Below are 16,570 nucleotides of genomic sequence, written 5' to 3' on the forward strand. Positions count from 1 at the left end.
TAAAGAGGAATAACAAACGTTTCATGATAATAATTCAACTTGCCTGAAGCGAGATTTACCAAAATATTTTGTGCCATTTCCACCAGCGTCAGCTGACCTGAAAACATGCTCATGCGGTACAGCTCCTGTTGAACTTAAGCATTCTAGTTATGGTTTTCTATGGTTTGACGGAAGAAAAATCAGGGATGCTTTTTGAGGCAAACTAACGGGTTTTGGATACTCCACTGACAGTGTTACAGGCCGTTGAGAATGTAAATTGGTAGCCCTTGCAGCAACCTCTCATGATTTTTAATTTGAGGTAAACGTTATTCTCCACCGATTAGTTGGCGGTGCTACTTTTTTAAATCTTAACCTGACCTAATCTAACCTTACCTAACCTTACCTAACCTACCCCAACCTAACCTAACACGATACTGATAGCCCTTAAACTCTCTATCTAAACCTTTTAACATTTTGCCACAAATTTAGAAATAAGCACCGCCAACTAATCGGTGGAGAATAACGTTTATCTTAATTTGATCCCCATAAGTAGCAAATAGTATCAACTACTGATGGGGATCAAACAAAAAATCACCGGAGGTTGCAAGTAGGGCTACCAATTTACATTTTCAATGGCATACTGCATCACTAGCGGAAAATCGAACACCCGTTAGTTAATCAAAAAATTAATCCTGATGTTTCTCCGATCAAACCAGGGTCACCTTTTTGGTCAAGCCTACTAATATTCTATGATACGTTAGAAAAGGCCCGTGCTTTGACTTTCCTAGCTTTCTGGCGATCCTGATTTTGCAAATTTGTTTGATTCCATCACTAGTATCAACATCCAAGTCCTACTTGTTTACAAGCTTGGTGCAAGTTCTTCAACACTTGTGCAAGAGATCCTCTTCCAATTTGAAGTGCCAGAAGATTAGTTTGGCAACACAAGCGAGGAGTTTTGGTTTTACTTTTTAGACCCTCAATTATATCATACCCCAAAATTTAAGTTTACCCTCCAAAAAGTGGTACAACACCCAACGCAAGGAATGTCACACACATACAAAAAGGAAAAAATTAAAAAATGGCAAAAAAATACTACAAGTGCTCTGGGCAGCAATCAAGTTCTTGAACGCCCAAGGACTGGACAGATTTCATGATTGACCTTGTCAAAAGCTTTTGAGCTATCAAGATAGACAACATATACTTATACATATTTACATAATCATTTATAGTCCGTGAAACAAATCTGTTTAACTCCAAGAAGTTGGTTGTGCAATACTTTCCAGGAACAAAACAGTGTTGATCGTTTCCCATCATTCTATACTCTGCAAGGAATTCCCATATTTGATTTTTCACCACCCATTCAATGAGCTTCCCGCAACGCAAAACAGTTATTGGGCGATAACTAGACACTTGCCTTGGGTCGCCTCTTTTCAGTAAAGGACAGATGTTTGGGCACCTCCAATGTAATGGCTCCTCACCAGACAACAAAGACTGAGTAAAAATGAGCAAAAGCAGGAAGCCTCCATTTCCACCAAGCCCTTTTAACAAGTTGGATGTTATACCATCAGTTCTAGGACTTGTAGAATACTTCAGCCCCTTGATGTGTTCCAGTACCATGCTCACCTCAATTTTTAACGTCATATTAGGATTCCCCAGGTCAAACTCAATTTTACACACTATGTAGGATCCCATGACTCAAACACCAATGAGAAATAGTGATTAAATAGTTCAACCTTTTCAAGTTTGTCGACCAAAAAGATTGGACCCTGATTGTCCAGTATTGGCCCAACTTGGGATCTGCCAGATTTTTTTTTAATATATCAATAAAAAACTTCACATTTTTGAATTTTGCCAAATTTTCTTTGTAGCACCCCTGAGCTTTGAACACATCAATTTTATGGGGGCCCATGACTTGATCTCCTTGGGCATAATGGAAGGAACGCAGTAGAACTTTGCTCTTGAATACATTTGAAAATCCCTGAAGACTCATCAGTCGACGAGGAGGAAAACATTATTTTGTTCCAGTTGAAACCTTTCAGGTATTGTTTAAAACTTTCAAAGTTAGTCTTGGAAAACTTTGGTACCAATTGAGGCCAATCATCTCTGGTTCTAATTGTGGAGCCAAGTTCGAACACAATGGAAAAATTGTCACAAAGTATGCCCAGGTTTACACTCTACAAAGAGGACAAGATTGGAAGAATTTGATAACTCAAGATCCAGAATGTTGTTGGCTACATGCGTGGGATTTTGACATGAGCTGCTTCAAAAACCTATTGCCAAGAGCATTAAGAAAATGCAAATCTGTAACACCTTGGCCTGAATGTGGTTCCCAATTGATATGGGGATGGTAAAAATTGCCTGCAATTATAAAGTCATTACTAACCAATCCAAGAAACACATTAAGAGTCTCTTTCTGAGCTAGAAGCATTAGGCAAGTTATACACACAAGCCAATAACCAATGCCAATAGATGTGTTAATCTCAACACAAATCAAATCACTCTTAGCTAATATGGCAACGCCACCCCCACGACCCAACCAAGTGTTAGCCCTGTCCTTCCAGGCCACAAACTCATACTCGCCTAATTCAATTTCCCTATTGGACAACTTTGGGTTTAACCCAAACTCTCTGTGAAGAGAGCGAGATCCGTATTACTATTAGCAAGAAGGCACTACAAGTCTGTCAATTTGTTTAGAATACACTGGCAGTTTAGATAAATTCAAGTTGTCATGGCAATCATTGAGAATAGTTGGACAGCACACAAGATGAGTTAGACCCAGTAGGACTATGCATCATATAGTAAGCAGGAGGTAGTTAACAACCAGAATTATCTTGACATCTGTGCTTCTCATTAATCCTGGTTGAGTTGAACGCTTGATCCTTCTGTTGCTTAATCATATTCGCACTTAAACATTAGAAACTGAGTGCAACACTTTGGGACAAAACAGCAATGGAGCACTCAACATCCATTACCACATTTGGTTACTCACTAACTTGCCTCTCCTGCACTAGGGACCCTGGATGCAGAGACCCGCGAGGTTGAGTATACGTCATCAAATTCGAGCGATCTGATTGGCTGCCAATTGTCAACGAACATGGGCTTTGTTGGGAAACTTTCTCAACAGGGAGTCAGTCACTTCCAAAAAGACCTAACGTGTTTGCATTGCATAAGAAGGCAAAGCTTTGAATGGTTTATGACAAATTTGATTCACCTTGGGCTCAACCAACATATTCTACAGCATTAAAGTGTCTTTTGCCACTAGAATTCTATCAGTACAGTATTCCTCAAGAAAATTTAGCTGTCACGTTGATTTCTAGCATGCTGCCAGTGTCAATTTGGACTAAAGCACTTCAAAAAAGAAAGTACAACCATATTCAACAAATGAAATTGTAAAGTATATGGGACTTGTTTCTTCAGAGACTCTGGAAATTCACATGCCATAACGTTAATTTGAATAATCTAATGAAATATGTTTGCAATCTAATCTTATAAAAATGGGATCAGAAAGTATTTAGAAAGTAACAATACCATTTTTAATAATCTAAAATACCATATACATGAATCAGCTTGTCTTGGAATAAAATTTCGCAGTGTCCTTAAAAAATCTTCCATGGTGCTTGTCATGACAGTATTCTTTCTTATACAGCGCATCAATTCGAAATCTGTTTGGAAACTTTTTAGTTCATCTGATCGCTTACTTTTTCGAAGTGGAGCCACTTGTGAAACGTTGCGCGTCTCTGACCAGGGTCTCTATCCTGCACTAGTGTTTGGGAAGCAACTTTTGTGCCAATTGGAGTGGAGGCTTAGAAAATTGATCTGAAAGTGTCTTTTTCACTTCGACCAAAGGTGCAGCATTCGCATTTGCAGGACTAGACTTTTGATTTGGGCAATCGCATTTCAAATGATTCAGACTTTTACATGCAAAACACTTCCGGATTTTGTCCTGATGGTAACTCTTCATTCTAATCTTGCCAAGTGCAATAAAATTAAGGATCTCAGACTTTGCTCAATTGCAATTGTCGAGTATTGGTTTGACCAAATTCATCAACCTTTTGTCAATCTTCCATTAAATGCCTCACCTTCTACCTTGGACAGAACTTCAACAAATGAAGAAAGAGCTTTGACAAGCATACTGTTTGGTCTCAAGTGGTACATTTAGGATCCTTAAATACAAATTGGCGTCCCCATGAATGTATTGCAGTCCAAACTGCTCCATCAGCATATGTGACAGATCGTGTGGACTGCTCACCAAATCGTTTCCTGACAATGATCTTGCCATTTGTATATACATTCATCGCACTTTTTACACCAGGTCCTCCCAAATTCATAACAGGCTTTATCTCTTTCCTGGAAAACAGGAATTAATTAAAAAATCAGCCAATACCGTCATATTGAACAAGCCCTTGCTATGAAAATTGATTGTCACAGTAAGGGAATTAGCCTCTACATGACTGGTTCCATCGGTTGAAGAGGCAGCAACATGCAAATAAGGCTTGGCGTGGCCCTAACTTCCCTCACCGCCTCCTTAATGATCTACCGTCCTAATCTAATTGAGGGGCTTAGTGAAACCTTGTCACACCCCAAACTGCCTGTTCACACTGAACATCAAAGGGAATTGAACCTCTTCGATGAACCACAACTAAACCCCTCACCTGCAGGAGAGGGGTACCCCTCTAGCTTGGAAATCTATCAAACCAAGAAGTTAGAGGTTTTGTCACTTGTGTGAGCCAAGACTTAACCTTTCCCCAAGTTGAGAGAACCTTTCCAACAGCTTACGTCGCCACCATAGAAAACCATAACCAGAATGCTTAAGTTCAACAGGAGCTGTACCGCATGAGCATGTTTTCAGGTCAGCTGACGCTGGTGGAAATGCGACAAAGATATTTCGTGAAATCTCGCTTCAGGCAAGTTGAATTATTATCATGAAACGTTTGTTATTCCTCTTTAATCTTAATTTCTTTTGAATCTTACAAATATGCAGGTAGAAAGAGTGGTAGAATAATAAAGAAACATGCTTTTTAGGGCATAATACATTTAACATGTCAAAAAAAGATTTGGACATTAGTAGAGCAAATCATGTACTCTATTGATTGCCCTTGTTTAGCAACGCATCTCGAAAATCTTGAAAGTGTAACAAAATGTATCCAAAATTGCAACGCATTGATGAGGCATTCGGAATTTTGTTTCAATCTCCCAACAATGTGCTTGAATGTGGGCGACATGATTGCGCCTATACGTAAACAAGGTAATTCCGACACCTCTGGAGGTCAGCCTGAACCCAGGCTTGTTCCTTGCGTTTCAGTTAAGTGTTTCCACCACATGGATGAAAACCTTAATTGAGCCCCATTTTAACCTCTTCAAAATTTCGATCTTAAAAATGTGGTCGGACAACTTACTCAAACCTGTTTTATGAAGCGTGCTGGACGAGAGCAATTGCTTGACAAGGTGTCTTATTAGGGGTTTCTACTCTGAATTTGGACGGGCCGTCAACGATTCAAATTTGCACCATAGTTGTCCTAAGTAGCTTGACTACGAATGAAACATTTTTTCCACCAGCGACAACTGACACAAAAACATGCAATCGCAGCGCCCTTGATTGATCTATATATGAAGTTATCTATGGTCGCCACAGAAAATTTGCTGTGCTTGGTCAAAGTCTTGTCTATGGTTGACTCTAGAAGGCTACAAGCCCTCTAGTTGACTTGAACGGCTAGTGTTTCAGTAAAAGTATCAAGTTTTGGGCGCTCGAAAAGGCTAGGATGGGTGGTGGTGGGAAGGAGGAAGTATTTGGACATTTAGGGAAGCGCTGGTGCCAGCACTCCATGTGCAAGCAAACAAATTTGCCTGCCAATGCCAGTGATGCAAAATTGGCGTTTCTAACTAGTTTTGACCAAGCTGACCTGTCCTCGCACAGCAGTGTGAAAGAAGGGCCAGCTTCTCAAAAACGTGTTTGAAGCCTCAAACTTGCATCACTGACCCTGCTACCAGCAAACAAATGAACCTGCCAGAGGGTGCCTAAAAGTCCCCATAGAAGACCGGAAGAAGTCCAGCTCTTGAGACTGGGCAGGGAATAGGCGGATGACAAAATGAGGCACAGTGCCTTGAGCCATCAAAAAGTGAAAACTGATTACGGGAGCAAAACCATTGACAGAAATAAGTAAAGGGGATCTTGGGCATTCATTCACCTGCAACCAGGAGTTGTTTCACTGATGGAATTCCCACTAAAGATAAAAATATTTTTGTCTCAATTTTTGCAAATTGGCTTGTTAAGAATTACAAATATGTTTTGAATCTTGTCAACTCAATGATGGTGAAACTAATGGTGCTTCTTATTCAGGACACAGCAGCCCTCGAAAACCTCTGACCAATAAGAATAAGAGACCCAAGAGAAAAATTGTCTAATCATACAAAAGGAGATTCAGCTGACCTTTGCTGATATTTTTTTATAGATAAGTGCAAAGCTTTGAGATTTCATACTAGTGCGCCCTCTGGTTCCACCATGAAGTAGGTGTCACCATGCTTCTTACTGTTGACAAGATGTTGGCACCAAATATCTTTTTCGTATTTATTGCACATTTTTGTCACTTGGCATGTTGTAACATCTCAAGCAAATGATTGTTCGACTTTAATTGTTTCAGGTGATTGTCCAACGATGTTGTAAAACGGCAAAAAAAAATTAAATGCAGATTTTGAAACCCTGGATCTGCAAAAGTTGTTCTTGCCGAGATTGTGGCTCAGCCTAGCTAGCGCACACAACTGAAATCCAAGCCCGTTCATTACATGTTTCTATTAAGCATCTTTAGTCCTAAGTAGTGCCTTGTAATAGAAGACTACGATAGTGAGATCAGTGCACCATTGCAATTGAATTTTGAATCTTCAATTCTGTTCCAAAACAGTGAGTTTCAATGGGTCTCAGATCCAAACCAAACACATCTTTGAAAATGTTGGGGTTCGTTCTAAGGTTGAAGTTACTCTTCAGGTATCATAAATGGCTATTACAGCAATGCCAGATTCAAACTATGCGTTTTTCAGCAGAAAATGCAGAAGTGGCTCAAAAAGGGGTGTTTAAAACTTTCAAAGTACGTTTGAGGGTACCTGAAGGGTAACTACAGCCTTATATAACTCATAGAACCACAGTTTCTATTCAAATGTGTTTGGTTTGGCTCTGGGACCCATGTAAACTCATTGTTTGAGTTAACCTAACCTTTTACACATTGACAAGGTCATTAGAATATTACATCAACTGATTAAAAGTTGGAAAAAAACATCTTTAGATGCACTTATAAACCAAACTGTTTGTCATAAAGTAGATTAGAATTATATGAATATGAATATTGATATTAAATTAATTACATCAAACATTCATGAAACTATGGTTTGATCATATATTGGTGTTAAATTCAGCAAGCTTAAAACGTAAACTTTAATTTATTTGTGAGTTTGTTCAAAGTTTCTGTAACCTTTTTCACTAATGTACAGGACTATTGAACAACAAATAAAACACAAATAACTAGCATAAGCTACATGTCCAATCATTCCAACTAGTTTCATCTAACACCTACCTATCTTAAGGTGGCACTTTCAATTCTATCAATCTGGTTCTTGTAATCAAGTTTTAGCTCAAATTCGCAATCATATTGCATCTTTGGACATATTTCCAACTTTTGGATGCTTTTTTTAAATTGGTGTCCTTATGTTTATTCCGAGATATATTGCTAAATATATAGCATAAATCCGCTCATTTCACATCCGCCTATCCTTACCTGTTGACTCCTGTCGTATTTTATCGAGTGACGTCACCTAGATGGCAGCTAGAGCCTTCCAAGTGCCACCATTGGTTCTAAATATCTTGACTACATACGTACAACTGGACCTTTTTGACCCCCAGCGACAGCTGAGACGAAAACATGCGATAGCTGGCAGCCTCCTCGATCGATCTATATTGGGATAGTTATCTGTGGACCTAGGCGACCCACTATCAGAAAGCTAGGCATGGATCTGGTGGTGGGACGGGTGGAACCCCCTCCGTTCCGTGAAACTTGGGCCGGCCCTCATGTGTACCCTTAACTGGCTTAGCCTCGAGGCAGGACCGGGCCAATGACCCAGGGCCTGATTCATGTTTCTATTGACCTGGCCCAATACGGCGGGTGAGACCGGCGAGACTCAGTCTGACCTACCCCTAACGTAGTACCAGTTCTAAAGTTGGCGGGCCCACAGTCCAATAAACCGTCCTTCAGCCCTCCACCCGTACACCCGTCCCTCCAGTTCAACCCCCCCCCCCCCCCCCAGAGACCCGCTGAGACCCACGCCATACTCATTCCCCATTCCACCCGCCACCCGCCACCCGCCACCCGCCTGACGCTCACACCGCCCGCCGCCATGCCTGTGCCTGGGCTGTCCGCCGTATGGAAAGCCGGCCGGGGTTCGATCGCTGACTACTTTCGCGTCCTGGGCCACACCGAGAACCGCCCGCCGTTCGGGGCTAACTCCGCCCATGGGCCGGCGGGTAAACGCGCCGCCTCACCCGTGGCCCATCCCTCGCCCGCCAAGCGCGTCCGAACCTCGCCCCCCGCCGTTTTGCGCCCCACTCGGACCAACCCGTCCGACGTGTGGCCCTCACCCGGTGGACGGGCCGAGCCGGTTCGGCCGGAAGCCCCCGGCGGCCCTGACTCTGTCTCGGCCACCCCGGCGGCCCAAACCGACCTGGGTTCGACCCGGGCCCCGATGACGGAAGTGAACGTCCAGTTAGCCTCGTCGTGCACGGTCCAATTAAAGCCCATTTCCACCCATCCGGCCCTAACCACGGGCGAATCAGCCGAGACCAGCGCCCGCCTTCTCCCAACCCCGGCCCCGCCCGAGTCCAGTGCCGCGTCCAGTGCCGCGTCCAGTGCCGCGGAAACCAGTGACACTGACGAGTATGAGGTGGAGCGCATCTTGGACTATAGTTGGTGTCGTGCCACGGTAAGAAGGCCAGCCCGCTTTCCAAAGGGTCATCGGGCCCGGGGGATTCATTCACTTGGGGTGGGCCCTTGAGCGGGAGTTAAGCCCCGGGCATACGAATGAGCTCAGCCTGCGGCCCCTCGTCGGCTGGGCGCTAAAGGGGAACCCTGAGAGTCGGTCCCGGAGTCCATACCGGGAACCCATCGCCATCGCGTGCCCTATCCTGGTTGGGCATGAACTCATTAACCCCCCTAGCATAATCTGGCTGACGCCATTCAATCCAAAAGCTTTTGGGTTTAGTGGCTACTCCATCGTGCCTCTTTCATCTATTTCATGGCTGACAAATTGGACTGAGGTGGGCTTTAAGCCATGTCACTCCTTTTCTGGCCAGAGATTAAGCCTGGCCAAGGATGACGGAATACATGGATGTGGAGGCTCCTGGCCAAAGTATTATTTTCGATTCAAGTCAAGTCATTAAGCTTACTTTGCCATCACTTTCAGATATGGCAATCTGAAGCCTAGGTAAAAATTTCTGAACGATTGAATGATTTTCGTAGAACTGAGGGCATTTTAAGACCCCAAAAGGACGATTGTGGTGTCAATTTTTCTTCGAATGACTTGCTCAAGTACACAGACAGTGCTAAACTTCAATTGACTTTTACTCGTCAACCAAAGCCCCAATCGTGCTGAAACTTGCCAAGTAAGTTCCTTCCACTCATCCCAAATTGATCTTGTCAGAAAAAAGTCATTGGTCTGATTGCAATCAGATTAAATAAAAATGCACAGCTGACTGCCCGAGCGGAGTTCTCCATGTCTTTCGTCCTTCTTGGCCTGGCTTAGCCTGACTTCCCCCCTGACATTCAAGTCCGTACCCTAAAGGGCTTTTAATTAGGGCCTGGTAAAGATCGTATCCCAGCTTTGTAAGTAATACGTACATCCTTCGCCAGATAAAGAAAGAAAACCAGCTTAGACCCCTATGACCCGATTGTTAAATATGACATGGATTTCCGTCCTCAGAACATGCGTGTTCAGTCCGTCCTGGACCCGCCTTTTCAGTATAGGGTCCGGTTGAAGTAAACTTGAAATTAATGGCTGTTCGGCTAGGACTGAACGGAATCAATCTGGTCCTGTTGGCATATAAACTGAATATATTTTCTTGAAATATTGACCTGATCTCGTCATCCGGTATCCTGCCTCTTTTTCCATTTCCGTTAAATCGCTACCGAATGGTTGAAAAATGGTATTGTCCTCAATTATGTTAATCCTCAAATCGGTCACCCGAGAGAGGTCATATAATTTCATAGTTTTTGAGGCCGAAAGCAGCGAGAACTGTTCATGTTGGTGTTTGGCAATTTTTTGATTCAATTAAGAGCCAACGTTCTTGTCTGTCCTACAAAATATCCGCCTATTTGAGGAACGAGGTTTTGTTTTTCAGCGATGAACCATTGTGCTTTTTCTTCCCTTAAGTTGCAACAGATCACTGTTATGGCCCAGCAAAACTTCTATTGATCGTTGATTCTGTTAAAGTCGCGATGGCTTCGACCAGAGTTGGGGGGGTGTTTTTATGTGTATTTATGTGTATTTTGATTATGCTTTCTTCATTGTTCAATTGAAGCTAATAGCGGTTGACGGTCACCTAATAAGAGACCATTCCTTTGGCAATCAATTTCAAATTGTGTACTTCCTTCTAGAATCGCGGTTTGTACTTGGTCAAATGGTTGGGCTACGATCGCGAGGAAGACGCTACATGGGAACCTTTAGCTCATTTGGAAGATGTCAAACCATTGTTACGAGACTTCTATCTGGAACGCGTGTCCGAGCGTGAAAAGGCCAGTCCCAGTCGGTAAGACAAAATAAGAATGAAACTCTCTGTTTTGAATGGAACTCGGTCTCACCCAGGTAATTTCTTTGACTTTCAGGAAGCGCCAACTCCAAGTTCCACCTGATCCTCGGACTAGCTTTCAAAAGCGCTCAGAAGTGGTGGACTCCATCTTCTCTCCCCCGCCCCTCTCCGAGTTAAACGCCTTCTTCGTTCAGATCCAACAGCGATCCCGAAAAAAGGTCAATGAATGGCCCGAAGTCCGACTCAACCGAGCTCTGGATAAGGTCAGTCGAGCCGGACCCACCAAGCCAATGTGTCCCGAGCAATTGGAGGAGATTCGCCATCAGCTCATGTTGAGGCATCTCAAGGACAAGAGGGAGGATCAACTCCGAAGGTAAGTAGTGATGATGCATGGTCGGATTGGCGGGTGTTGGATGCGGCGCCGATCACTTCAAATGGCTTGATTGGCCTTCAGATTGAAAGATTGGCAACGGGAGATCAACGTCATCGATCAGTGGCCACTGACCGTGGAAAACGACGTGGATTTGGAAGGCCCCCCACGGCACATGAATTACATCACTTGCTACAAACCCGCAGAAGGTGAGCAGGAGACATCATGGAGGGGAACGCTTGACTGTCTATTTTCTATATCATCAGGGATCGACATTCCCGAGGATCCGCCCATCGGTTGCGAGTGTGGGCCGCTCTGTAGTTTAAGTACGGAAGAATAGTGCTGCCCGAGCACTCACGGGCATTTGTTTCCCTACACTCGCTACGGACGCCTCCGAGTGGATGTGGGCGTGCCAATCTACGAATGCAACAAGATCTGCTCCTGCGGGCCCGAATGCGTCAATCGTGTCGTTCAAAAAGGTCGAAAGGTGAGTAATTTCCTCACTTTGTCCTCCTCAATTCCCACCACTAAAACAGCCAAATATTCTGTTCTTCGACTTCATCGACATGATGCGCCCTGTTTTGCAGACCAAGCTATGTATCTTTCGCACTTCCAATGGGTGTGGCTGGGGCGTGAAGACCCTCGAACCCATCAAACGTGGCACGTTTGTGGCCGACTATGTGGGCGAAGTCATCACCAGCGAGGAAGCTGAGGAAAGGGGGAAAAAATATGGTAACTGTCCTGGGTTGAAACGCCAATTGTCGGCACTTACCCAAACCTAACCTCAACGATTTTGCTACTAGACGCTGAGGGGCGAACCTACTTGTTTGACTTGGATTTCAACATGGGCCAGGACAATCCGTACACCGTGGATGCGGCTTTCCACGGCAACGTGGCTCACTTCATTAACCACAGCTGCGATCCCAATCTGTCGATCTTCAACGTGTGGGTGGACTGTCTGGACCCGAACTTGCCTCGGATCTGTCTGTTCTCCCGAAGAGACATTGCCAAGGGCGAACAACTCACGTTCGATTATTGTCAGCAGTCCACACAGAACTATGGTAAGAGACATCAAGGCCCCCCCCCCCTTTGGGAGCACGAGAGAAGAGAATAATAGACCGGACTTCTTTTACTTTTAGCGTTTGAAGATGTTCAAAAAGCTGATCAAGAGGGGGATGTCGTCAGGAGAGCCGGAGAAGAAACGGGCGCTCCTCAGAAGATGGAGTGTCGTTGTGGGGCGGATAATTGTCGGAAAAGGCTTTTTGAGTAAGGCCAACTAGCCATGATTATTTCTTCTTTTTTTTTATTTCGAAAAGAATTACACGAATGAATCACCATTGAGATGAATGATGTTTCTTGTATTATGGGTCAAACCAGAGCCAATTATTATAGTGGGTGGCTCTAGGTCAAACATCGAAACCAATTTCCTGGAGCATGTCGTTGATGAGGTCCAATTTCTTGGAGGCATCCTCGATAGCCGCTATCGAATTCAAGTCCGTTTTGAGAAAGTACCGAATCTCGTCCACGATATCGATGGAATCTGTTTCTTGGCGCTCTTGGATGAGACTCGCGTCGTGGAGAACCAATGCGCGGAAATCCTCGTTTTGAACCATCTGCAAAATGACAAAAGGAACGACTAACTTGGTGTACCGAGTCCATCCATATTGGCGATGAGTTACCCCTTCGATGTTCATGGCGATGAATTCCGTGCACTGATGCTCCAATCGAGGTAGTCCGAATAATCGAGCCGTTTGAAGCAGACTCACCACGTTGTCCAAGTCCAGGAACTGGCTCAAAAAGTTGCCACATTGGCGCTTCAAACTCGGGAGCAGATATAAATCCGCAGCTTCCAGGACCTCGTACACATTTTTCGTGGTCAACTTGAAAAGAGGTCAATAGTCGAGGACGTTCCCAAGACAATTCAATTCGTGTCACTTGTGAAGCAACTCACCTCTTGTTCATTGGAGTAGATGTGCGACATTATGGCCGCGAACACTTCGGCGGGAATGTTGTGAATCGGAATGGACAATTGGTCATGAACCGAGTCGTAGGAGGCCTCGTGAAAGTGGTCGTGGATCAAGGCCCGGAAATAATCACTGCGGGCGGAAAAGAGGGCCTGGAAAAGGTAGGCTGGCTATACATGGAAGATAGACATTGAATCAGCAGATAATCCCTCTCCTCGCCTTACCTTGTGTCCGTGAAACTCCAAACCTTGGGCAGTGAACACAATGTCAAAGTAGGGCTCTAGTATTGGAGGGCGGGCTTCCTGATGATCCCTGAGCGATGCTTCGGGTGGTTTCAACTTATCGGGCAATCCTGCATTGGCCAGAGCTCGCAAGTCGCTCTGCAGGACAGCCTCACTTTCAGAGGATTCCACTTGAACGTGGTTGATATTCAAGCCACGTTTGGAGTGCACTGAGGATAGGAAAGGAGCCAACCTTTCATTTCAGCATATCAGTACTTGACATTGATTCGTCTTTGTCATCGAATGCATGAACATTTTCTTGGAGCGCCATTCCTCCAAATGGGATTCCTTGATGGCAATGGAATGCCAACAATAGTATTGGAACGCATTTCCATGTGCTCCAAGGGTGCTCCTCAAAGCGGCCATCAAACGAGGCACCAAAAAGAGAACGTGGGCATGGGAAAGGCCTCCTTACCAAAGTTTTCCGCCTTCAAAACTGCGGCCTCCAAATCGTTTTCCAGACGATCCAACTTGCACTGCTTGCAGAGTCGTTTGACATCTTCCACGAGTTTGGCTTCGATTTTGACTTGGGCGGTGTACAACCACTCGACAATTAAACGGAACGCCTCCCCATCAACCTGAAATTTTAGCTCAACTTCATTCCTCAAAGCTTTCAATGGTGGCCGACTCGAGAGAAAACGGGAGACAGTTGGTGAACGGCCTTTTGGTATTTTTGGGTCGCTGAAAATGGTGAAACTTTTCTTCCCACCTGGCTTGCCACCGACTACTTGACGAGATTCGTTTTCTTCATGGCAATCCTGCACCAAAGGTTTTTTTCCATTAGTTTTCTATTACTTTTTTCCGCTTTACTCGTTTCCTGCTTCGAAAAGTTTCGTTCTCGACATCAAGAAGGAAAAACGGTGGAACGAAAGTAAATGAGCAAAGAGGGCCATTACTGCATTGCCGCCATGCTGCCTTGCTGCCTTAACTTCCAATGTGGTCGAGAACCTCAAAAGGCAGGCAGGCAGGCAATTGGGTCCAGAGTTCACTTTCCCAACTTGTGTTCTACCCTGGATCTTTTCGGAAGATCCGTGGCATCAGATTGTGGGTGGTCGAGGCGAGAAGAAAAGTCACTCGGAAGTGTGAGATATAGTGAGATATAGTGAGAGAGAGAGAGAGAGCTCTGAATAATTAATACTTGTTAAGAGGAGAATGAGTGATGCCATTGCCAAGGATCCTTGACACATCCTCACCAGCGAGTTTCGGAGCGAGATCGTCCCTCGGTGTCTCCATCGACCCAAGAATTGTTGCCCAAAGTAGGGGCTCCGGGCGCCCAAGATCCCCTTATGAGCGCGAATCGTAGTAGCATTGTGCACGTGGAAAGTGACATCGCTTTCCGTGCCATCGTCCAAGAGCCTGGAACGCAAATCGATTCCTAAATTGACCTAAGGATGGCCTTCCTAATGAATTGATGGGTCACCTTCGGAGGAACTCTTGGTATTCTTCCCGGCGTTTGACACGCGATGTGATCACGGAATACTTCCGGAGGGTTTTCCGGATCTCGTCCGTGAGGGCCCCGTAGATGCACCGCTCGCCGTCGAAAGTGGAGGCATCGCAGCGAGCCCCGCTCTCCAGCAAATATAAGACCAGATCGAAATGACCGCAGAGACAGGCGTAATATCTGGAAAGGCAAACCCGTACACGTTACAAAGCAATGCATCTGCGACTGAACCCGTTTGTTTAGCGGTTAGATTCAGAAGAAATTGAATTCGATTCATTGTCGGCTCCTCCTAGCATATCCGTGAATGTTGAAGATTTTTATTCTTTAAAGCAATTATTCCAGTAATCAATCTGAAAGAAGATTGACTCTCAAGGCCAGGGCAGTTTTTTTTTTTTTATATTCCAGCACACAGATTTCAATTGAATTCGATTCCTTCATCTTGCCTAGCCAATTTGGGAACCATTTATGTATTAAAACAAGCCAGTGGCCAGGATTACCTACTTTGAGTTCAAATGTCATTGGTAGAGGTCGGAAAACTTCGTCAAAATAGTTCGGTTTTAGGCAATGATTTTCATCCCAAATAAGTTTCAAATGAATTTGAAATCAGTGTTTACTGTTCATACAAGTATAACAAGAACCAATCCATACAAGGGTGTGGAATCCCAACGATCCCTTACATTGGGATTCACCTCTTTCTCCTCCATCAGGTACCTGCAGTGAAAACGAAACAACGGTGGTTTGGTGGTGGTCAAATCGGAATATCATGGTTGTATGTCTGTTTATGCTGGCAATGTTCCCCTGTTTCCAACTCACTTGGCCCGTTCTAAATCGCCCTTGCGACAACATTGGAAGAGATCCGGACCCGGGCTCTGATGGGTGATCGTGAGCATCTTCTTCTGACACGATCCAGGAACCCCTCCAAAAGGGTTTGTACGAGCTCTATTTCCACGGATCCGAAAGCCAAGAGAGTATCACACGTGTAGATTTGAGATTACATAAAGGTGAACCTCTAAATAATTGACGGGACAGGTGGAGAAGCACACATCCTGAGGTCATTCGATCCACTTATATCACCTGAAGAGTAATCCAACTAGTCCTAGCTCTTCCAACTAACATCAAGATGGTCCATTATGTGCCAATTAGCAATGATCCATACTGTCACTTGGGTAACTAAGAGCTGTGTCCTTGAAGTGTAACGGATACCCAGCAAAGCTTGTGGGAAACTACGTACATGTGCATGTACAGACAGTACGTACGTATATATCTATGAAGACAAATCGGCTGTTCTCCCAGTGCAACAGCTGCTGGTTCGAATATTTGAATACGGCCGGCCGCTCTCCGCCCTCCTCATAGGCCCTAGCCTTCCAACGAGTTACATCCTTTACAAAAAGCACCCTTGTCGCTTTGAATTGTCATTTTGCAAAACTAGTACACCTCAATTTGGATGATGTGTCTAAAACAAACTAACCCGGATCATAAGAAGAATTTGGACTGCAGCGCCTTAGAAGTTCCCCTCCACTTACACCCCCATACAGAGGACCTTATAAAGTGGTGGATCGTAAGGCCGATTTCTATAGCGTTGAAATTAATGGAAAAATTGATACGGTTTCCACCGACAGATTGAAACCCGCTTTCCGTGCAGAATATCTTCTCCCTGGATTGTCCGAACCACGAGTCTCAACACGTGGTCGTTTGATTTATGCCAAACCCTAATCTTGAATTTAAGAGACTACCTTCACTCACCTTTCATAT

At 44.4% G+C, this 16,570-nt stretch overlaps 3 protein-coding genes across 6 annotated transcripts; 2 read left to right on the forward strand and 1 right to left on the reverse strand.

The window, feature by feature from the left end:
* Positions 1-7,948: 7,948 nt before the first annotated feature.
* On the forward strand, positions 7,949-12,473 carry LOC131887199 (M-phase phosphoprotein 8-like). The gene is made up of 8 exons (XM_059235748.1): positions 7,949-8,940; positions 10,611-10,762; positions 10,839-11,135; positions 11,217-11,341; positions 11,399-11,619; positions 11,720-11,864; positions 11,936-12,193; positions 12,272-12,473. The coding sequence occupies exons 1-5, from the start codon at positions 8,359-8,361 to the stop codon at positions 11,470-11,472; spliced, it is 1,230 nt and encodes a 409-aa protein (XP_059091731.1). The 5' UTR covers positions 7,949-8,358; the 3' UTR covers positions 11,473-11,619; positions 11,720-11,864; positions 11,936-12,193; positions 12,272-12,473.
* Positions 11,699-12,402, forward strand: LOC131886798 (histone-lysine N-methyltransferase SUV39H1-A-like). The gene is made up of 3 exons (XM_059235203.1): positions 11,699-11,864; positions 11,936-12,193; positions 12,272-12,402. The coding sequence occupies exons 1-3, from the start codon at positions 11,699-11,701 to the stop codon at positions 12,400-12,402; spliced, it is 555 nt and encodes a 184-aa protein (XP_059091186.1).
* On the reverse strand, positions 12,423-16,023 carry LOC131887197 (ankyrin repeat and BTB/POZ domain-containing protein 1-like). Of its 4 annotated transcripts, none has more exons than XM_059235742.1 (9): positions 15,632-16,023; positions 15,467-15,529; positions 14,798-14,998; positions 14,571-14,733; positions 13,793-13,955; positions 13,321-13,547; positions 13,084-13,266; positions 12,812-13,012; positions 12,423-12,745 (listed from the first exon to the last, which is right to left on the reverse strand). In XM_059235742.1, exons 1-9 carry the CDS (start codon positions 15,706-15,708, stop codon positions 12,539-12,541), a joined length of 1,485 nt encoding a protein of 494 aa, XP_059091725.1. In that variant the 5' UTR covers positions 15,709-16,023; the 3' UTR covers positions 12,423-12,538. The 4 variants fall into 4 exon arrangements, with proteins under 4 accessions (XP_059091725.1, XP_059091729.1, XP_059091727.1 ...); XM_059235746.1 differs by having other exon boundaries at positions 15,442-15,529; positions 15,632-15,675; XM_059235743.1 differs by having other exon boundaries at positions 12,425-12,745; positions 13,084-13,248.
* Positions 16,024-16,570: the final 547 nt, after the last annotated feature.

This window comes from Tigriopus californicus, chromosome 9 (assembly GCF_007210705.1).
Source record: "Tigriopus californicus strain San Diego chromosome 9, Tcal_SD_v2.1, whole genome shotgun sequence".
Classification (NCBI taxonomy): domain Eukaryota; kingdom Metazoa; phylum Arthropoda; class Copepoda; order Harpacticoida; family Harpacticidae; genus Tigriopus; species Tigriopus californicus.

Bases quoted from the DNA above. Each gene is read 5' to 3' on its own strand.
- LOC131887199 (XM_059235748.1), top strand. From the start codon at position 8,359: ATGCCTGTGCCTGGGCTGTCCGCCGTATGGAAAGCCGGCCGGGGTTCG. The intron at 10,763-10,838 runs GTAAGACAAAAT...TTTGACTTTCAG, and splicing joins GAAAAGGCCAGTCCCAGTCG to GAAGCGCCAACTCCAAGTTC. The intron at 11,136-11,216 runs GTAAGTAGTGAT...ATTGGCCTTCAG, and splicing joins AGGGAGGATCAACTCCGAAG to ATTGAAAGATTGGCAACGGG.
- LOC131886798 (XM_059235203.1), top strand. From the start codon at position 11,699: ATGATGCGCCCTGTTTTGCAGACCAAGCTATGTATCTTTCGCACTTCC. The intron at 11,865-11,935 runs GTAACTGTCCTG...TTTTGCTACTAG, and splicing joins GGAAAGGGGGAAAAAATATG to ACGCTGAGGGGCGAACCTAC. The intron at 12,194-12,271 runs GTAAGAGACATC...TTTTACTTTTAG, and splicing joins GCAGTCCACACAGAACTATG to CGTTTGAAGATGTTCAAAAA.
- LOC131887197 (XM_059235742.1), bottom strand. From the start codon at position 15,708: ATGCTCACGATCACCCATCAGAGCCCGGGTCCGGATCTCTTCCAATGT. The intron at 13,548-13,792 runs GTAAGGAGGCCT...TCCTATCCTCAG, and splicing joins TTTGAAGGCGGAAAACTTTG to TGCACTCCAAACGTGGCTTG. The intron at 13,267-13,320 runs GTAAGGCGAGGA...TTCCATGTATAG, and splicing joins TGGAGTTTCACGGACACAAG to CCAGCCTACCTTTTCCAGGC.